Source organism: Ranitomeya variabilis, chromosome 4 (assembly GCF_051348905.1).
Source record: "Ranitomeya variabilis isolate aRanVar5 chromosome 4, aRanVar5.hap1, whole genome shotgun sequence".
Taxonomy (NCBI): Eukaryota; Metazoa; Chordata; class Amphibia; order Anura; family Dendrobatidae; genus Ranitomeya; species Ranitomeya variabilis.
The window spans coordinates 253,603,962-253,626,255 of record NC_135235.1 but is presented as its reverse complement, the minus strand read 5'-3'; the positions used below and the strand labels follow the sequence as shown (position 1 = coordinate 253,626,255).

Here is a 22,294-nt window from a genome sequence, read left to right as displayed (position 1 = left end):
TTTTGCGTATACTATATAATGAAGCTGCCAGTTGAGGATCTGTGAGGCGTCGATTTCTCAAACTACACAGTCTCTAATGTACTTGTCTTGTTGCTCAGTTGTGCAGCGGGGCCTTCCACTTCTCTTTCTACTCTGGTTAGAGCCTGTTTGTGCTCTCCACTGAAGGGAGTAGTACACACCGTTGTAGGAAATCTTCAGTTTCTTGGCAATCTCTTGCATGGAATAGCCTTCATTTCTAAGAACAAGAATAGATTGGCGAATTTCACATGAAAGTTCTTTTTTTCTGGCCATTTGGAGAGTTTAATGGAACCAACAAATGTAATGCTCCAGATTCTCAACTAGCTCAAAGGAAGGTCAGGTTTATAGGTTCTCTAATGGGCCAAACTGTTTTCAGCTGTGCTAACATACTTGCACAAGGGTTTTCAAGGGTATTCTAACCATCCATTAGCCTTCTTACACAGTTAGCAAACACAAAGTACCAAAAGAACACTGGAGTAATGGTTTTTGGAAATGGGCCTCTATACACCTATGAAGATATTGCATTACAAACCAGACGTTTGCAGCTAGAATAGTCATTTACCACATTAACAATTGTAAAGAGTGTATTTCTAAATCATTTAATGTCAGCTTCATTAGAAAAAAACTGTGCTTTTCTTTCAAAAATAAGGAAATTTGTAAGTGACCCTAAACTTTTGAACAGTAATGCACAGTAACGTACATATTTGTGGGTGTAGCGTGAAAAACAAATATGGAAAAGTTCAAGGGGTATAAATATATTTTCAAGCTATGGTACATTGTTGTATGTAGAATTTACATTTGGGGATTTTTTTTAACCTTTTGTCTTTTTATGAATAATATATACCCCTCTGCTTTCCTGGACTATAGATGGCTCCACACCCAGGCGGACACGCTTCATGGTGCGAGGTCGCCCCTGTATTGAGAAGAGCCCCTGATGCAGGGATGGATGAATGTAGCTGATTCGTACACAAGGAGCTGTATTCAGGCTTCGAGCAGCGGGTGGTGGCAGCTTTGGCCACTTTCCCGCTGTCCCCGCAGAGTTTGCCTCCCTGTGTTTCTGACACTTGATATACGGCCTGTTCTGTTTTTTGTGTCCTAATGAAAGTCCTGATTTCTTGCCAAAAGTCCTGAAGTGACAGAGCCGATACCGGTGACAACCAGACTGCGCATCCTCAGTGTCAGAAGTCTCCAGAGCCTCCCCCTTTGTTAAAGCTCCTCTCCCGATTTGTGGGCATTAATTTCCTGAGAATATTTGCAATTATGTTGATACTAAATTGAGATTATTACAATCCAAAAATCACATTAGCAACAGAGTAGCAACAGCAGGAAAAAGGAAAGTCCACAATCGCTTAAATGTGTACTCTGTGCACGGTCGTCCTTCTGTGGCTCAGATCACACAAACCGAAAGGATAAAAAGCTCTCCAAAGTGCAACAACTGTGTTACAATGGTTATCCACTGTTACTTGTAGTCCGCCAGTGCAGAGAATAAAAAAAATACCAATGTCAGTCTTGATATTTCATATTGATGGGTTTTGATTAGAGAATGTTAACTTGTGTGTGCAGAAAGACTATTTAAGATGAGGCACCTGAAACACGCAGGACATACCCCAGAAGAAGCTGTGAAAGCGAAACCCTGGATTGGGCAGGAATCTGGTGCGTCACTAGAACTCTACACTTTTACAGTATATTGTATAATGTGCGGTTTTCATAAATATTTGTGAGTATATAGAGATTACCTCTTGATTATACAATCCTGAGGTCTGCTGCACGATGGTTTTATGCTTAATATATCGCTAGGTGTATTAAGACAGACATTGGAATTTTTTATAACATGCACGGGAGGACTACAAGTACCAGTAGACAACCAAAGGAGCTGTCCTGCTGTGGAGATCTGTTTATTAGTGATGAGCGAATATACTCGTTACTCGAGATTTCCCGAGCACGCTCGGGTGTCCTCCGAGTATTTTTTAGTGCTCGGAGATTTAGTTTTCATCGCCGCAGCTGAATGATTTACATCTGTTAGCCAGCCTGAATACATGTGGGGATTCCCTAGCAACCAGGCAACCCCCACATGTACTTATGCTGGCAAACAGATGTAAATCATTCAGCTGCAGCGATGAAAACTAAATCTCTGAGCACTAAAAAAATACTCGGAGGACCCCCGAGCGTGCCGGGAAATCTCGAGTAAAGAGTATATTCGCTCATCACTACTGTTTATCCTTTGTGAGACAGTGACCCCTATTAGGGTATGTGCACACGATGCGGAAAACGCTGCGGATCCGCAGCGTTTCCGCAGCTGCGGGTCCGCAGCAGTTTCCCATGAGTTTACATTACAATGTAGACCTATGAGAAACAAAAAACGCTGTGCACATGCTGCGAAAAAAATGCACGGAAACGCAGCGGTTTACATTCCGCAGCATGTCACTTCTTTCTGCGGATTCCGCAGCAGTATTACAGCTGCTCCTATATAAAACGGCAGTTGTAAAACCGCAGTGAAATCCGCAGAAAAACCGCGGTAAATCCGCGATAAATCTGCAGCAAAAATGCAGCGTTTTTGCCCTGCAGATTTATCAAATCCGCTGCGGAAAAATCCGCAGTGGACCATTCTATGTGTGCACATAGCCTTACATCTCGGGGGCGCTGTTTGTTCTCCCCAGGATGCGCACAGAGGCGTAGTAAGGCCATGAGGGGGCGTTATAGTCGCAGGTGTGGCTGTGATTACAATTGTTAAAAGCCCTGTAGTATGGAGAGGTTTTAGATTTGAGTCTGCGGAGTCTGAGGTGTGTCAGGACCAGAGTGAAGCCTGACAACCCACAGCATACACACTGGTGCTGCTGTCCACGATGAATGGTCACGGATGTGGATAGGTCTTGTGCCCGGAGGTGAACCGGAGGTAGACTGTCCTGTGCCTACAGGAAGGACCAGCATGTGTCACAGCTACAGACAGGAGGATGTCAAGGTCTGTGTACAGCTGTGAGTAGAGACTGTGATACAGCGGTGCAGGACACCCAAGGAACTAGTAAGAGAAGGACTAGCATGTGTAGTGACTGCAATATAATGGATGCTGTAATGAACTGGTGTGAACTGAACAGTGAAGTTATGTGCATTTAAGTTATATGCTTGTGTAGCGCCCCCACTGCCGCAGGGCCGAGGGGTACCCGGTACCGGGCCTCTGAGTCTCTGCTCTGGGGTTGTCACGGTGGCTAGACCCGGTCCGTGACCCTGCTGAGGGGTGTACAATGAAGGTGGAGGGTATGGTGATGATGTTATAGTGCGGTGCAGGTCGCAGTAAATAACGAGGACACCAGGTTGCAGTCTCTTTACCTCTCTACTGAAGGCTTCAGGATCCTCAGTCCGGAATACGGTTAACCGGGCTGCGCAAGTCCGGCCGGTCCGATGGCACCTCCAGAGTTCCCTTTGCAGGTGGAAATCTGTGCCTACCTTCTAGCGCTTGTGTGTTGTGGTCCTCCCCTGCTGTGCTTACAGGATAGTCCCCACAACTGTTGTGTCTGTTTCTGAAGTTCCCTCACAACTCGATTATGATGTTCTTCTTCGTCCCCCAGATGATATGGCTAGGACGCACCCGTATGAGGGGTAGGCTCGGAGCTCTTCCTGGACCCTAGTGTCGCCCCTCCCCTGTTGTTGCCCCCTATGTCTTCTTAGGTGAATTGAGTGAGACAGCCCGCCTATAACTGACTGTCCTGCCGTAGGTTTGAAGTTAGGCCTGGAGCTCTATACTTCCTCGGCGTTCCGGCCACCGGTTGCGCGCCTCAGTAGGATGTTGCCTCGTCTTACAGCACGACTCCTACTGGTGTTTCTCCTTGTTGCGTTGATCTCGTTTCTCACTCAGCACAATAAACCTAGCTTCTTGTCCTTTCTTAGGGCACCGCCGCTATCTCGTGCAGGCGCGGTCCCGTAATGTTCTCTCTGTTCGCTAGGCCTCTGTCAGGATCCCACCCCTGACAGTGACCCCCCTGAATCTTCCCCTGCAACACCCTCTGCCACAGGATGTTGCCTGGCTCCAACCCAGTCAGCTTCTCTCTAACTTCCTATCCAACCCCCAGTTTTACCAGATTGTGAGGAGTGGCCTAACACATAGCACCCTTAGCTCCCCCTGGAGGCCGGACTGTGAAGTGTATTGGTGTCTGTGATACCTGGTCAGGTGAACTCCTTCAGTGCCATCAGACGTACCATAGCCCCCCTTAGCGGCAGAGCATCAGTACTGCAACGACCAGGACTCTGGGGCGCTGCACTCCCCCCCGGTTAAATCCAGTACTCCTGGACTGGGAAGAAAACAACAATACATGTCAGCAAAAAGACATACAATTTTGAAACACAGTAACAATAAGTAAATTTGAACAGAGCTTCCCTTTATGGGAGGTGAGGACACTTGAACGTTGCAAACATGGTTAAATACTTTTAAATAACGTACTATAACTAACTTCTCTTACCCAACCGGGTATCCTACTAAGTGCAATTTCCGAACAATAATTTAACATGGCCTTTAAGGACGTACACACAAAATCCACTAAAGACCTTCTTATAAAACATTATAAGGCTAATCAACTTTTCTTCACTTTCCATCTTTACATCTGCAGGACCGCCTGTCTATCTGCCCCAGGCCTACTGCCTCTCGTTCTGTTGCAGGACCGCCCCTTTCCGCCCGGGCCTACTGCCTTTCTGCTACTATACACAGTATAGAACGTATCATACATCTCTCAGTTCAGGATCACCGAGCCATCTCTGTATGGCTCCTAGGAGGACTCACCGACTAACCCCTGTCATGAATCCCAGTGGCTAGGGATAGCAAGGGACAAGCAAAGTAATACAAAATATCGGACGAGCTCTAGGGTGATGGAACCTGGGCTGACCGCTGCCCTACGCCTGACAAACGCAACTAGAGATAGCCAGGGAGCGTGCCTACGTTGGTTCTAGACGCCACGCACCAGCCTAAGAGCTAACTAGTACTGCAGAGAAAGTAAGACCTCACTTGCCTCCAGAGGAATGAACCCCAAAAGGTATAGTTGCCCCCCACATGTATTGACGGTGAAATGAGAGGAAGGCACACACAGAGATGATATATATAGATTCAGCAAATTGAGGCCCGCTGTAAACTAGAAAGCAGAACGATACAAAAAGGGTCTGAGCGGTCAGCAAAAAACCCTAATCAAAAAACCATCCTGAGATTACAAGAACCCATGTGCCAACTCATGGCACATGGGGAGAACCTCAGTCCACTAGAGCTACCAGCTAACATAGAGACATAATAAGCAAGCTGGACAAAAAACCAAACAACTGAAAATCAGCACTTAGCTTATCCTGAAAGATCTGGGAGCAGGTAGGCAGGAACCAAACAGAGCACATCTGAATACATTGATAGCCGGCAAGGGAATGACAGAAAGGCCAGGTAAAATAGGAAACACCCAGCCTCTGATGGACAGGTGGAAACCAAAGGCCGCAACCCACCAAAGTCACCCAGTACCAGCAGTAACCACCAGAGGGAGCCCACAAACAGAATCCACAACAGTACCCCCCCCTTGAGGAGGGGTCACCGAACCCTCACGAGAACCCCCAGGGCGATCAGGGTGAGCTCTATGGAAGGCGCGGACCAAATCAGTCGCATGAACATTGGAGGCGACCACCCAGGAATTATCCTCCTGACCATAACCCTTCCACTTAACCAAATACTGGAGTTTGCGTCTGGAAACACGAGAATCCAAGATCTTCTCAACAACATACTCCAATTCTCCCTCCACCAGCACCGGAGCAGGAGGCTCAACCGAAGGAACAACGGGCACCTCATACCTCCGCAACAACGACGGATGGAACACATTATGAATAGCAAACGATGCTGGGAGATCCAAACGAAAAGATACAGGGTTAAGAATCTCCGAGATCCTGTAAGGACCGATGAACCGAGGCTTGAACTTAGGAGAAGAGACCTTCATAGGGACAAAACGAGAAGACAACCACACCAAATCCCCAACAAGAAGTCGGGGACCCACGCGGCGACGGCGATTAGCAAACTGCTGAGTCTTCTCCTGAGATAACTTCAAATTGTCCACCACCTGATTCCAAATCTGATGTAGCCTGTCCACCACCACGTCCACTCCAGGACAATCCGAAGACTCCACCTGACCAGAGGAAAAACGAGGATGAAACCCCGAATTACAAAAAAAAGGAGAGACCAACGTGGCAGAACTAGCCCGATTATTAAGAGCAAATTCAGCCAGCGGCAAAAAAGCAACCCAGTCATCTTGATCAGCAGAAACAAAACACCTCAAATAAGTTTCCAAGGTCTGATTAGTTCGCTCCGTCTGGCCATTCGTCTGAGGATGGAATGCAGACGAGAAAGACAAATCAATGCCTGTTGTGGATTCTGTTTGCGGGCTCCCTCTGGTGGTTACTGCTGGTACTGGGTGACTTTGGTGGGTTGCGGCCTTTGGTTTCCATCTGTCCATCAGAGGCTGGGTGTTTCCTATTTTACCTGGCCTCTCTGTCATTTCCCTTGCCGGCTATCAATGTGTTCAGATGTGCTCTGTTTGGTTCCTGCCTACCTGCTCCCAGATCTTTCAGGATAAGCTAAGTGCTGATTTTCAGTTGTTTGGTTTTTTGTCCAGCTTGCTTAGAATGTCTCTTTGTTAGCTGGTTGCTCTAGTGGACTGAGGTTCTCCCCATGTGCCATGAGTTGGCACATGGGTTCTTGTAATCTCAGGATGGTTTTTTTGATTAGGGTTTTTTGCTGACCGCTCAGTCCCCTTTTGTGTCATTCTGCTTTCTAGTTTTCAGCGGGCCTCTATTTGCTAAAGCTATATACATCATCTCTATGTATGTGCCTTCCTCTCATTTCACCGTCAATACATGTGGGGGGCAACTATATCTTTGGGGTTAATTCCTCTGGAGGCAAGTGAGGTCTTTTGTTTTCTCTGCAGTACTAGTTAGCTCTTAGGCTGGTGCGTGGGGTCTAGAACCAACGTAGGCACGCTCCCTGGCTATCTCTAGTTGCGTTTGTCAGGCGTAGGGCAGCGGTCAGCCCAGGTTCCATCACCCTAGAGCTCGTCCGATATTTATTATACTTTGCTTATCCTGTGCTATCCCTAGCCATTGGGGATTCATGACAGTATAGCCGGCCCACAAAGTGTTAATTGTTTGGGCTGAAGCAGGAGGAAAAGAAGTGTTCAAGGAAAATTTTTTTTTTTTTTTTCCTTCAGAGTTTTGCTGCCTAGCCCTTAATTGCTATCTAGCTGCTTCTTACCTCCTCTTAACCCTTGAATGGCTCTGATCTTAGCTGTTTATCATGGATGTCCAGAGTTTGGCTTCCAGCCTGAGTAATCTCGCGGCAAAGGTTCAAAACATACAGGATTTCGTTGTTCACACTCCCATGTCTGAACCTAGAATTCCTATTCCAGAGTTTTTTTCTGGAGATAGATCTACCTTCCTGAATTTCAGGAACAATTGTAAATTGTTTCTCTCTTTGAAATCTCGCTCCTCTGGAGACCCTGCTCAACAGGTCAAGATTGTTATATCGTTCCTACGGGGCGACCCTCAGAATTGGGCATTTGCATTGGCACCAGGGGATCCTGCATTGCTCAGTGTGGATGCGTTTTTTCTGGCATTGGGATTGCTCTATGAGGAACCTAACCTAGAGATTCAGGCTGAAAAGGCTTTATTGGCCCTCTCTCAGGGGCATGATGAAGCGGAAATATATTGTCAGAAATTTCGGAAATGGTCGGTGCTTACTCAGTGGAATGAGTGCGCCCTGGCTGCAAACTTCAGAAATGGTCTTTCTGAGGCCATTAAGGATATTATGGTGGGGTTCCCTGCGCCTACAGGTCTGAATGAGTCTATGGCTATGGCCATTCAGATTGATCGGCGTTTACGGGAGCGCAAACCCGTGCACCAGTTGGCGGTGTCTTCTGAACAGGCACCTGAGACTATGCAATGTGATAGAATTCAGTCCAGAAGTGAACGGCAAAATTATAGGCGGAAAAATGGTTTGTGTTTTTATTGTGGTGATTCAGCTCATGTTATATCAGCATGCTCTAAACGCACAAAAAGGGTTGATAAATCTTTTGCCATTGATACTCTGCAGTCTAAGTTCATTTTGTCTGTGACTCTGATTTTTTCACTGTCTTCCATTTCCGTCGATGCCTATGTGGATTCAGGCGCTGCCCTGAGTCTTATGGATTGGTCATTTGCTAAACGCTGCGGTTTTAGTCTAGAGCCTCTGGAAGTTCCTATTCCTCTGAAGGGAATTGATTCTACACCATTGGCTATGAATAAACCGCAGTATTGGACACAAGTGACCATGCGCATGACTCCCGTTCATCAGGAGGTGATTCGCTTCCTTGTACTGTATAATTTACATGATGTACTAGTGCTTGGTCTGCCATGGTTACAAACTCATAATCCTGTCCTGGACTGGAAAACAATGTCTGTGCTAAGCTGGGGATGTCACGGGGTTCATGATGATGCACCTCCGATTTCTATAGCTTCATCTACTCCTTCGGAGATCCCTGCGTTTTTGTCGGATTATAGGGATGTTTTTGAGGAGCCTAAGCTCAATTCGCTCCCTCCCCATAGAGAGTGTGACTGTGCTATAGAATTGATTCCTGGCAGTAAGTTCCCTAAGGGTCGTTTATTTAATCTGTCACTGCCAGAGCATACTGCTATGCCGAATTATATTAAGGAGTCCTTGGAAAAAGGACATATTCGTCCATCTTCGTCCCCTCTGGGAGCAGGTTTTTTTTTCGTGGCAAAAAAAGATGGTTCCCTGAGGCCTTGTATAGATTATCGCCTTCTGAATAAGATTACAGTCAAATACCAGTATCCATTGCCATTATTTACTGATTTGTTTGCTCGCATTAAGGGGGCTAGGTGGTTCACTAAAATAGATCTTCGTGATGCGTATAATCTGGTGCGGATAAAACAGGGTGATGAGTGGAAAACCGCATTTAATACGCCTGAGGGCCATTTTGAGTATTTGGTAATGCCTTTTGGACTCTCCAATGCTCCGTCAGTCTTTCAGTCCTTTATGCACAATATTTTCCGTGAATATCTGGATAAGTTTATGATTGTGTATTTGGATGATATTTTGGTGTTTTCTGATGACTGGGAGTCTCATGTTCTACAGGTCAGGAAGGTGTTTCAGGTTTTGCGGGCCAATTCTCTGTTTGTGAAGGGCTCAAAGTGTCTCTTCGGAGTCCAGAAGATTTCTTTTTTGGGGTACATTTTTTCTCCTTCTACTATTGAGATGGATCCCGTTAAGGTTCAGGCTATTTGTGACTGGACACAACCTACATCTGTTAAGAGCCTTCAGAAGTTCTTGGGCTTTGCTAATTTTTATCGTCGGTTCATTGCTAATTTTTCCAGTATTGTTAAACCTTTGACTGATTTGACTAAAAAGGGTGCTGATGTTGCTGATTGGTCTCCTGCGGCCGTGGAGGCCTTTCGGGAACTTAAGCGCCGGTTTTCTTCTGCTCCTGTGTTGTGTCAACCAGATGTTTCACTTCCTTTCCAGGTGGAGGTTGATGCTTCCGAGATTGGAGCGGGGGCGGTTTTGTCACAGAGAAGTTCTAATGGCTCGGTGATGAAGCCATGTGCTTTCTTCTCTAGAAAATTCTCGCCCGCCGAGCGCAATTATGATGTGGGTAATCGGGAGCTTTTGGCCATGAAGTGGGCATTTGAGGAGTGGCGTCATTGGCTTGAGGGTGCTAAACATCGTGTGGTGGTCTTGACTGATCACAAGAATCTCATTTACCTTGAGTCTGCCAGGCGTTTGAATCCTAGACAGGCTCGTTGGTCGTTATTTTTTTCTCGTTTCAATTTCGTGGTTTCATACCTGCCAGGTTCAAAGAATGTGAAGGCAGATGCTCTTTCCAGGAGTTTTGTGCCTGACTCTCCTGGAGACACTGGGCCTGCTGGTATCCTTAGGGATGGAGTAATATTGTCCGCCGTATCCCCAGACTTGCGACGCGCATTGCAGGAGTTTCAGGTGGATAAACCGGATCGATGTCCACCAGAAAGACTGTTTGTTCCGGATGATTGGACCAGTAGAGTCATCTCCGAGGTCCATTCTTCTGTGTTGGCTGGTCATCCTGGAATATTTGGTACAAGAGACTTGGTGGCCAGGTCTTTTTGGTGGCCTTCCTTGTCTAGGGATGTGCGTACCTTTGTGCAGTCTTGTGAAGTGTGTGCTCGAGCTAAGCCTTGCTGTTCACGGGCTAGTGGGTTGTTGTTATCCTTGCCCATCCCGAAGAGGCCTTGGACGCACATTTCCATGGATTTTATTTCTGATCTCCCGGTTTCACAGAAAATGTCCGTTATCTGGGTTGTGTGTGACCGCTTTTCTAAGATGGTTCATTTGGTGCCCTTGCCTAAGTTGCCCTCTTCCTCTGAGTTGGTTCCTTTGTTTTTTCAGAACGTGGTTCGTTTGCATGGGATTCCGGAGAATATCGTTTCTGACAGGGGATCCCAGTTTGTGTCTAGATTTTGGCGGACGTTTTGTGCCAAGACGGGCATTGATTTGTCTTTCTCGTCTGCATTCCATCCTCAGACGAATGGCCAGACGGAGCGAACTAATCAGACCTTGGAAACTTATTTGAGGTGTTTTGTTTCTGCTGATCAGGATGACTGGGTTGCTTTTTTGCCACTGGCCGAATTTGCTCTTAATAATCGGGCTAGTTCGGCCACGTTGGTCTCTCCTTTTTTTTGTAATTCGGGGTTTCATCCTCGTTTTTCCTCTGGTCAGGTGGAGTCTTCGGATTGTCCTGGAGTGGACGTGGTGGTGGACAGGCTACATCACATTTGGAATCAGGTGGTGGACAATTTGAAGTTATCTCAGGAGAAGACTCAGCAGTTTGCTAATCGCCGTCGCCGCGTGGGTCCCCGACTTCTTGTTGGGGACTTGGTGTGGTTGTCTTCTCGTTTTGTCCCTATGAAGGTCTCTTCTCCTAAGTTCAAGCCTCGGTTCATCGGTCCTTATAGGATCTCGGAGATTCTTAACCCTGTATCTTTCCGTTTGGATCTCCCAGCATCGTTCGCTATTCATAATGTGTTCCATCGGTCGTTGTTGCGGAGGTATGAGGTGCCTGTTGTTCCTTCGGTCGAGCCTCCTGCTCCGGTGCTGGTGGAGGGAGAATTGGAGTATGTTGTTGAAAAGATCTTGGATTCTCGTGTTTCCAGACGCAAACTCCAGTATTTGGTTAAGTGGAAGGGTTATGGTCAGGAGGACAATTCCTGGGTGGTCGCCTCCGATGTTCATGCGACTGATTTGGTCCGCGCCTTCCATAGAGCTCACCCTGATCGCCCTGGGGGTTCTCGTGAGGGTTCGGTGACCCCTCCTCAAGGGGGGGGTACTGTTGTGGATTCTGTTTGCGGGCTCCCTCTGGTGGTTACTGCTGGTACTGGGTGACTTTGGTGGGTTGCGGCCTTTGGTTTCCATCTGTCCATCAGAGGCTGGGTGTTTCCTATTTTACCTGGCCTCTCTGTCATTTCCCTTGCCGGCTATCAATGTGTTCAGATGTGCTCTGTTTGGTTCCTGCCTACCTGCTCCCAGATCGTTCAGGATAAGCTAAGTGCTGATTTTCAGTTGTTTGGTTTTTTGTCCAGCTTGCTTAGAATGTCTCTTTGTTAGCTGGTTGCTCTAGTGGACTGAGGTTCTCCCCATGTGCCATGAGTTGGCACATGGGTTCTTGTAATCTCAGGATGGTTTTTTGATTAGGGTTTTTTGCTGACCGCTCAGTCCCCTTTTGTGTCATTCTGCTTTCTAGTTTTCAGCGGGCCTCTATTTGCTAAAGCTATATACATCATCTCTATGTATGTGCCTTCCTCTCATTTCACCGTCAATACATGTGGGGGGCAACTATATCTTTGGGGTTAATTCCTCTGGAGGCAAGTGAGGTCTTTTGTTTTCTCTGCAGTACTAGTTAGCTCTTAGGCTGGTGCGTGGCGTCTAGAACCAACGTAGGCACGCTCCCTGGCTATCTCTAGTTGCGTTTGTCAGGCGTAGGGCAGCGGTCAGCCCAGGTTCCATCACCCTAGAGCTCGTCCGATATTTATTATACTTTGCTTATCCTGTGCTATCCCTAGCCATTGGGGATTCATGACAAATGCCCATCTTGGCACAAAACGTCCGCCAAAATCTAGACACAAACTGGGATCCCCTGTCAGAAACGATATTCTCCGGAATCCCATGCAAACGAACCACGTTCTGAAAAAATAAAGGGACCAACTCAGAGGAGGAAGGCAACTTAGGCAAGGGCACCAAATGAACCATCTTAGAAAAGCGGTCACACACCACCCAGATAACGGACATTTTCTGTGAAACCGGGAGATCAGAAATAAAATCCATGGAAATGTGCGTCCAAGGCCTCTTCGGGATGGGCAAGGATAACAACAACCCACTGGCCTGAGAACAGCAAGGCTTAGCTCGAGCACACACTTCACAAGACTGCACAAAGGTACGCACATCCCTAGACAAGGAAGGCCACCAAAAAGACCTGGCCACCAAGTCTCTAGTACCAAATATTCCAGGATGACCAGCCAACACAGAAGAATGGACCTCGGAGATGACTCTACTGGTCCAATCATCCGGAACAAACAGTCTTTCTGGTGGACAACGATCCGGTTTATCCACCTGAAACTCCTGCAATGCACGTCGCAAGTCTGGGGATACGGCGGACAATATTACCCCATCCCTAAGGATACCAGTAGGCCCAGAGTCTCCAGGAGAGTCAGGCACAAAACTCCTGGAAAGAGCATCTGCCTTCACATTCTTTGAACCTGGCAGGTATGAAACCACGAAATTGAAACGAGAAAAAAACAACGACCAACGAGCCTGTCTAGGATTCAAACGCCTGGCAGACTCAAGGTAAATGAGATTCTTGTGATCAGTCAAGACCACCACACGATGTTTAGCACCCTCAAGCCAATGACGCCACTCCTCAAATGCCCACTTCATGGCCAAAAGCTCCCGATTACCCACATCATAATTGCGCTCGGCGGGCGAGAATTTTCTAGAGAAGAATGCACATGGCTTCATCACCGAGCCATTAGAACTTCTCTGTGACAAAACCGCCCCCGCTCCAATCTCGGAAGCATCAACCTCAACCTGAAAAGGAAGTGAAACATCTGGTTGACACAACACAGGAGCAGAAGAAAACCGGCGCTTAAGTTCCTGAAAGGCCTCCACGGCCGCAGGAGACCAATCAGCAACATCAGCACCCTTTTTAGTCAAATCAGTCAAAGGTTTAACAATACTGGAAAAATTAGCAATGAACCGACGATAAAAATTAGCAAACCCCAAGAACTTCTGAAGGCTCTTAACAGATGTAGGTTGTGTCCAGTCACAAATCGCCTGAACCTTGACGGGATCCATCTCAATAGTAGAAGGAGAAAAAATGTACCCCAAAAAAGAAATCTTCTGGACTCCGAAGAGACACTTTGAGCCCTTCACAAACAGAGAATTGGCCCGCAGAACCTGAAACACCTTCCTGACCTGTAAAACATGAGACTCCCAGTCATCAGAAAACACCAAAATATCATCCAAATACACAATCATAAACTTATCCAGATATTCACGGAAAATATTGTGCATAAAGGACTGAAAGACTGACGGAGCATTGGAGAGTCCAAAAGACATTACCAAATACTCAAAATGGCCCTCAGGCGTATTAAATGCGGTTTTCCACTCGTCACCCTGTTTTATCCGCACCAGATTATACGCACCGCGAAGATCTATCTTAGTGAACCACCTAGCCCCCTTAATGCGAGCAAACAAATCAGTCAATAATGGCAGTGGATACTGATATTTGACTGTAATCTTATTCAGAAGGCGATAATCTATACAAGGCCTCAGGGAACCATCTTTTTTTGCCACGAAAAAAAAACCTGCTCCCAGAGGGGGCGAAGATGGACGAATATGTCCCTTTTCCAAGGACTCCTTAATATAATTCCGCATAGCAGTATGCTCTGGCAGTGACAGATTAAATAAACGACCCTTAGGGAACTTACTGCCAGGAATCAATTCTATAGCACAGTCACAATCTCTATGAGGAGGGAGCGAATTGAGCTTAGGCTCCTCAAAAACATCCCTATAGTCAGACAAAAACGCAGGGATCTCAGAAGGAGTAGATGAAGCGATTGAAAATCGGAGGTGCATAATCATGAACCCCCTGACATCCCCAGCTTAACACAGACATTGTTTTCCAGTCCAGGACAGGATTATGAGTTTGTAACCATGGCAGACCAAGCACTAGTACATCATGTAAATTATACAGTACAAGGAAGCGAATCACCTCCTGATGAACAGGAGTCATGCGCATGGTCACTTGTGTCCAATACTGCGGCTTTTTCATAGCCAATGGTGTAGAGTCAATTCCCTTCAGAGGGATAGGAACTTCCAGAGGCTCCAGACTAAAACCGCAGCGTTTAGCAAATGACCAATCCATAAGACTCAGGGCAGCGCCTGAATCCACATAGGCATCGACGGAAATGGAAGACAGTGAAAAAATCAGAGTCACAGACAAAATGAACTTAGGCTGCAGAGTACCAATGGCAAAAGATTTATCAACCCTTTTTGTGCGTTTAGAGCATGCTGATATAACATGAGCTGAATCACCACAATAAAAACACAATCCATTTTTCCGCCTATAATTTTGCCGTTCACTTCTGGACTGAATTCTACCACATTGCATAGTCTCAGGTGCCTGTTCAGAAGACACCGCCAACTGGTGCACGGGTTTGCGCTCCCGTAAACGCCGATCAATCTGAATGGCCATAGCCATCGACTCATTCAGACCTGTAGGTGTAGGGAACCCCACCATAATATCCTTAATGGCCTCGGAAAGACCATTTCTGAAGTTAGCAGCCAGGGCGCACTCATTCCACTGAGTAAGCACCGACCATTTCCGAAATTTTTGACAATATATTTCCGCTTCATCATGCCCCTGAGAGAGGGCTAATAAAGCCTTTTCAGCCTGAATCTCCAGGTTGGGTTCCTCATAGAGCAATCCCAATGTCAGAAAAAACGCATCCACATTGAGCAATGCAGGATCCCCTGGTGCCAATGCAAATGCCCAATTCTGAGGGTCGCCCCGCAGGAAAGATATTACAATCTTGACCTGTTGAGCAGGGTCTCCAGAGGAGCGAGATTTTAAAGAAAGAAACAATTTACAATTGTTCCTGAAATTCAGGAAGGTAGATCTATCTCCAGAAAAGAACTCTGGAATAGGAATTCTAGGTTCAGACATGGGAGTGTGAACAACAAAATCCTGTATGTTTTGAACTTTTGCCGCGAGATTACTCAGGCTGGAAGCCAAACTCTGGACATCCATGTCAAACAGCTAATATCAGAGCCATTCAAGGGTTAAGAGGAGGTAAGAAGCAGCTAGACAGCAATTAAGGGCCAGGCAGCAAAACTCTGAAGGAAAAAAAAAAAAAAAAAAATTTCCCTTAAACACTTCTTTTTCTCCTGCTTCAGCCCAAACAATTAACACTTTGTGGGCCGGCTATACTGTCATGAATCCCAATGGCTAGGGATAGCAAGGGACAAGCAAAGTAATACAAAATATCGGACGAGCTCTAGGGTGATGGAACCTGGGCTGACCGCTGCCCTACGCCTGACAAACGCAACTAGAGATAGCCAGGGAGCGTGCCTACGTTGGTTCTAGACGCCACGCACCAGCCTAAGAGCTAACTAGTACTGCAGTGAAAGTAAGACCTCACTTGCCTCCAGAGGAATGAACCCCAAAAGGTATAGTTGCCCCCCACATGTATTGACGGTGAAATGAGAGGAAGGCACACACATAGAGATGATATATATAGATTCAGCAAATTGAGGCCCGCTGTAAACTAGAAAGCAGAACGATACAAAAGGGGTCTGAGCGGTCAGCAAAAAACCCTAATCAAAAAACCATCCTGAGATTACAAGAACCCATGTGCCAACTCATGGCACATGGGGAGAACCTCAGTCCACTAGAGCTACCAGCTAGCATAGAGACATAATAAGCAAGCTGGACAAAAAACCAAACAACTGAAAATCAGCACTTAGCTTATCCTGAAAGATCTGGGAGCAGGTAGGCAGGAACCAAACAGAGCACATCTGAATACATTGATAGCCGGCAAGGGAATGACAGAAAGGCCAGGTAAAATAGGAAATACCCAGCCTCTGATGGACAGGTGGAAACCAAAGGCCGCAACCCACCAAAGTCACCCAGTACCAGCAGTAACCACCAGAGGGAGCCCACAAACAGAATCCACAACAAACCCCCGTACGGGTTCACTTCCTGTCCTCATTCTCTAACACATTATTAAACATTCCTTACAATTAACTAGCTAACTACATATAACTGTTACATGTCAGCATTATTACTTCTTCTGTTAAAGTATCATCATTCTCTAAGTGCTATCGATGAACGTCTCCTTTAAGAAGGGACCAAGTCTCTATGAGGTAGTGCAACTTCTCAAGCTGCAAGTCCGTATGCAGTAAGGACTCTGATGCTGTTTCCAGGAACAGTTTCTTCGCAAAGAGTCCCTTTCTTTGTAAAACCAGTAGAGGGCACCTTTAAGAAGGTGCAAACTATTTACAGAGAGTTTGTAATCATGCAGTGTTCATGATCCAGCAGTTCTTTCAACAATGATAAAACAGGAAACAAAAGCAAAAGCAGAGGAAGGGATCCCGGGTAAACAAAGGGATCCCTTTAAGAGTTACCCTGATCGGGTTGTAGCAGCAAGAAGACAAACAGTTAACTATTTACATGTGATGAAGCATTTTTGCTTACTCAGCTCCTGGCTGCCCCCCACCGAGGTTTTACCTGGCAGGTGGCCCTCTGCGGCCCAGGCAGGCCGGACTCCAAGTCTACTCCCGATGCCAGGTGTACCCCGTGGGTTCGGGTCTTCTGCACGACCAGGTCGTGCGCTGCGATAAGTGTCTGCGTGGGTCGATGGATGATGCTGGCGGCGGCAGAGGCTGCAGCAGCGGCTTCAGCGGCAAGCTCCTCCCCCTCGGTTTGGGGTACCGCCAGAACGGCCGTACAGCGCTGCATATCCCGGGCCCACCAGCTGCTTCCCTTTAGACGCCGGCTGTACATCACCACATCCCCCGGCTTCAGTAGGGACTTGGCGCCATCTCCACACAGGCAGGGCTCCACTTCGTCCCGGGTGATGCGGACCCTCAGGGCTGTTCCAATCTCCTGCACGAAGCCCTTCCCTTTCTGGGGCTGGTAGACGATTATGACGCCCCATTTCGGCAGGGAGCCCTCCAGCAACTCACCACGCGCCTCCCGCTCCACTTCCCGCTGGAACTCCGCAACCAGGTGGTTCCTGTATTCTCCCCAAGGGAAGGGCCCCAGGTCTGGCCCCCCCGGCACTTTGGGGCCAGGCTGCGGGAACGCTGGGGCACCAGTGGTCGCAGCGGCGACCGGGTCTGGTGCAGAGGTGAGGCGGCCTCCCTGGGGGTCGCGGCACTCAGTACCCCCACTTGGGGTAACTCCTCTGGTGCCACTCCACTCTCCTGAGGGAGGCACACAGGTTGGGGACCGCGCAGGCAAAGAATGCCCCATCGACAGCTCCCACGGGTCCAAATCCTCCAGCAGGGGCATATTGGAATAATTCTCCGGTGACGGGGATCGATGCGGGGCCATCCTCTTTTGCAGGCCCTCTCTGGTCTCTAGTCCCACCTCATCTGAGTCATAGTTTCGTTTCTTCGGTCTCCGCCCACCATAGAGGATCGGGAGGATCGGGAGGCGGATCTCCCATGCTGACGGGCACGTCCCCAGGACACAGAAATATTCAGACTGGGCGGCCATTGCCTGTCGCACTCTCCAGCTCAGGTACGCCCACTCCACGCCCTTCTCCTTCTTCTGCGCTTCTCGGAGTGCTATAATGGCGGCGGTTTTGGCGGGAATTCTTGGCGGCAGCGGTAATGCACAGTCTTTGCACTAAGTCACAGTCCAAGCACAATAAATCACAGTTCCAAGGCACACATGACCTGATTCTTCAGGCTTAAGTAGATCCTGTTCGTGACGCCAAGTTGTAGCGCCCCCACTGCCGCAGGGCCGAGGGGTACCCGGTACCGGGCCTCTCAGTCTCTGCTCTGGGGTTGTCACGGTGGCTAGACCCGGTCCGTGACCCTGCTGAGGGGCGTACAATGAAGGTGGAGGGTATGGTGATGATGTTATAGTGCGGTGCAGGTCGAGGTAAATAACGAGGACACCAGGTTGCAGTCTCTTTACCTCTTTACTGAAGGCTTCAGGATCCTCAGTCCGGAATACGGTTAACCGGGCTGCGCAAGTCCGGCCGGTCCGATGGCACCTCCAGAGTTCCCTTTGCAGGTGGAAATCTGTGCCTACCTTCTAGCGCTTGTGTGCTGTGGTCCTCCCCTGCTGTGCTTACGGGATAGTCCCCACAACTGTTGTGTCTGTTTCTGAAGTTCCCTCACAACTCGATTATGATGTTCTTCTTCGTCCCCCAGATGATATGGCTAGGACGCACCCATATGACGGGTAGGCTCGGAGCTCTTCCTGGACCCTAGTGTCGCCCCTCTCCTGTTGTTGCCCCCTATGTCTTCTTAGGTGAATTGAGTGAGACAGCCCGCCTATAACTGACTGTCCTGCCGTAGGTTTGAAGTTAGGCCTGGAGCTCTATACTTCCTCGGTGTTCCGGCCACCGGTTGCGCGCCTCAGTAGGATGTTGCCTCGTCTTACAGCACGACTCCTACTGGTGTTTCTCCTTGTTGCGTTGATCTCGTTTCTCACTCAGCACAATAAACCTCGCTTCTTGTCCTTTCTTAGAGCACCGCCACTATCTCGTGCAGGCGCGGTCCCGTAACGTTCTCTCTGTTCGCTAGGCCTCTGTCAGGATCCCACCCCTGACAGTGACCCCCCTGAATCTTCCCCTGCAACATCCTCTGCCACAGGATGTTGCCTGGCTCCAACCCAGTCAGCTTTGTGTCTAACTTCCTATCTAACCCCCAGTTTTACCAGATTGTGAGGAGTGGCCTAATACATAGCACCCTTAGCTCCCCCTGGAGGCCGGACTGTGAAGTGTATTGGTGTCTGTGATACCTGGTCAGGTGAACTCCTTCAGTGCCATCAGACGTACCATAGCCCCCCTTAGCGGCAGAGCATCAGTACTGCAACGACCAGGACTCTGGGGCGCTGCACTTGGAACCTTTTCTGTGTGAAGATAACGCATTAAAGACACTTTTATTTTTGAACTTTGTGGGTCACTGCCTCTTCACTGCTACCGGTGCTTTACACCTTCCATGTGTAAAAGGAGGTGAGTGAACGCCCCGTTCATACTGCAACCATCGGCTTCTAACATGTCAGCCACAGCAGGATGGAGGTGGAAGGATTGAATTTCAGATGACATCAAACTGAATTAGATACTCGGCTCACCAGACAGTTTCACACGAGATAAGATTAGGTACACAGCTCAGCATCTCAATGAATGTAATATTTGGCATTTTCTCGTGTCGCCTGCAGATCTTGTCGAGGTTGTGAACATCACCAGTCACATACAGTACATCCACGGCACGTACGGAAGATCCGCGCTGCTCTCGGTGCAGTACAGCAGCTCCAGCAGTGACAAGCCAGTGGTCAAATGGCAAGTGAGGAGAGAGAAGCCGGTCACTGTGGTGCAGTCTGTGGGCACCGAGATTATTGGGAATTTGCGACCGGATTATAAGGATCGGATACAGATATTTGAAAATGGCTCCCTCCTAATAAGCAACCTCCTCCTGTCTGACGAGGGGATGTATGAGGTGGAGGTCTCCATAACAGATGACACTTTCACCGGACAAAAGTCCATCAACCTCACTGTGGACGGTAAGATCATAATGTCACTAAGCGGACGGACACAGTTCCTCCATAACATTATCGGCCTCAGTTGCCTCCTCCATAACATTACCATCCAGTCATCTCCTCCATAACATTACCATCCACAGTCATCTCCTCCATAACATTACCATCCACAGTCACCTCCTCCATAACATTACCATCCACAGTCACCTCCTCCATAACATTACCATCCACAGTCACCTCCCCCATAACATTACCGGCCCATCGCCTCCTCCATAACATTACCATCCACAGTCACCTCCTCCATAACATTACCATCCACAGTCACCTCCTCCATAACATTACCATCCACAGTCACCTCCTCCATAACATTACCGGCCACAGTCACCTCCTCCATAACATTACCGGCCACAGTCGCCTCCTCCATAACATTACCGGCCACAGTCGCTTCCTCCATAACATTACCATCCACAGTCACCTCCCCCATAACATTACCGGCCCATCGCCTCCTCCATAACATTACCATCCACAGTCACCTCCTCCATAACATTACCGGCCACAGTCGCCTCCTTCATAACATTACCATCCACAGTCGCCTCCTCCATAACATTACCGGCCACAGTCGCCTCCTCCATAACATTACCATCCACAGTCGCTTCCTCCATAACATTACCATCCACAGTCGCTTCCTCCATAACATTACCATCCACAGTCGCTTCCTCCATAACATTACCATCCACAGTCGCTTCCTCCATAACATTACCATCCACAGTCGCCTCCTCCATAACATTACCATCCACAGTCGCCTCCTCCATAACATTACCATCCACAGTCGCCTCCTCCATAACATTACCATCCACAGTCGCCTCCTCCATAACATTACCATCCACAGTCGCCTCCTCCATAACATTACCATCCACAGTCGCCTCCTCCATAACATTACCATCCACAGTCGCTTCCTCCATAACATTACCATCCACAGTCGCCTCCTCCATAACATTACCATCCACAGTCGCCTCCTCCAACATTACTGGCCACAGCCACTTCCCCCATAACATTACCATTCACCGTCATTAGGTTTTCTGCTATCTCATGTTTCCTTTTATTTCTCACCAGTTCCTGTGTCGAAGCCTCGTGTGTCTGTTCCTTCATCCACTGTCCTGGAGCTGACAGAGAACCTCACTATGAGCTGCGTCCATGAGAACGGGACTAAGCCGCTCTACACCTGGCTGAAGGCTGGGAAGACGCTAATCAATAATTCCAGGATCCTCCTGTCCCCTAATCATCAGGTGGTGACCATCACCAGAGTCTTAATGTCTGATGATGAAATCTATAATTGCCTGGTAGAAAATCCTATTAGCAGCGGACGTAGTTCTCCTATAAAGATGACCGTCTACAGTGAGTAATAATTATTAATATTAAACACATAGAAATTAGCATCTAAAAAAAAAATACATATAAAGTATATGACCACTGTGAGGGGTTGACTCACTCAGCTGCTTCCCAAGGTAGACACAGGAACGCTTCTTGTGATAAATCACCTGCTGGTCTATTATGGAACAGCATAAACCATAGCGGGGTTCAGCAAAGTAAACGTGGCCTTTCTGGCATAACAGAAAACAAAAACATTATGTATAGCAAAGTCCAATATGTCTGAGGGGTTCGCCTGCCCGGATCACCATGTGTCTTTAGCTCCACCTGAAGCCACCGTTTGGAGTCTTTGCTCTCCAAATCACAACACACAGACTGCCTCTCAAGTTCACACAGGTCCTGACAGCACATGGCTGTGCCGACTCTGCAGGTGAACAAACGGTGGACATCTTCCCACCCACGCTATAGATATCCACATAACACCTGCCCATGTATGCAACTTTAAAGGGAACCTGTCACCCCCAAAATCGAAGGTGAGCTAAGCCCACCAGCATCAGGGGCTTATCTACAGCATTCTGTAATGCTGTAGATAAGCCCCCGATGTATCCTGAAAGATGAGAAAAAGAGGTTAGATTATACTCACCTGGGCGGGCGGTCCGATCCGATGGGCATCGCGGTCCGGGGCCTCCCATCTTCTTCCGATTACGTCCTCTACTTGTATTCACGATGCGGCTCCGGTGCAGGCGTACTTTGTCTGCCCTGTTGAGGGCAGAGCAAAGTACTGTAGTGCGCAGGCGCCAGGACCTGCAGTCACTGTGTACATACATTACATTACTGATCCTGAGTTACATCCTGTATTATACCCCAGAGCTGCACTCACTATTCTGCTGGTGCAGTCACTGTGTACATACATTACTGATCCTGAGTTACATCCTGTATTATACCCCAGAGCTGCACTCACTATTCTGCTGGTGCAGTCACTGTGTACATACCGTACATTACTGATCCTGAATTACATCCTGCATTATACTCCAGAGCTGCACTCACTATTCTGCTGGTGCAATCACTGTGTACATACATTACATTACTGATCCTGAGTTACCTTC

At 48.0% G+C, this 22,294-nt stretch overlaps 1 protein-coding gene across 2 annotated transcripts in view; it reads left to right on the top strand.

Moving 5' to 3' along the window:
- Positions 1 to 22,294, top strand: part of HEPACAM (hepatic and glial cell adhesion molecule) — a 46,853-nt gene that overhangs the window by 8,144 nt on the left and 16,415 nt on the right. For both annotated transcript variants that reach the window (XM_077249516.1, XM_077249517.1), the window contains exons 2-3: positions 19,503 to 19,844; positions 20,934 to 21,215. In XM_077249516.1, coding sequence (XP_077105631.1) covers positions 19,503 to 19,844; positions 20,934 to 21,215 — 624 coding nt within the window. The remainder of the gene's footprint in view (positions 1 to 19,502; positions 19,845 to 20,933; positions 21,216 to 22,294) is intronic.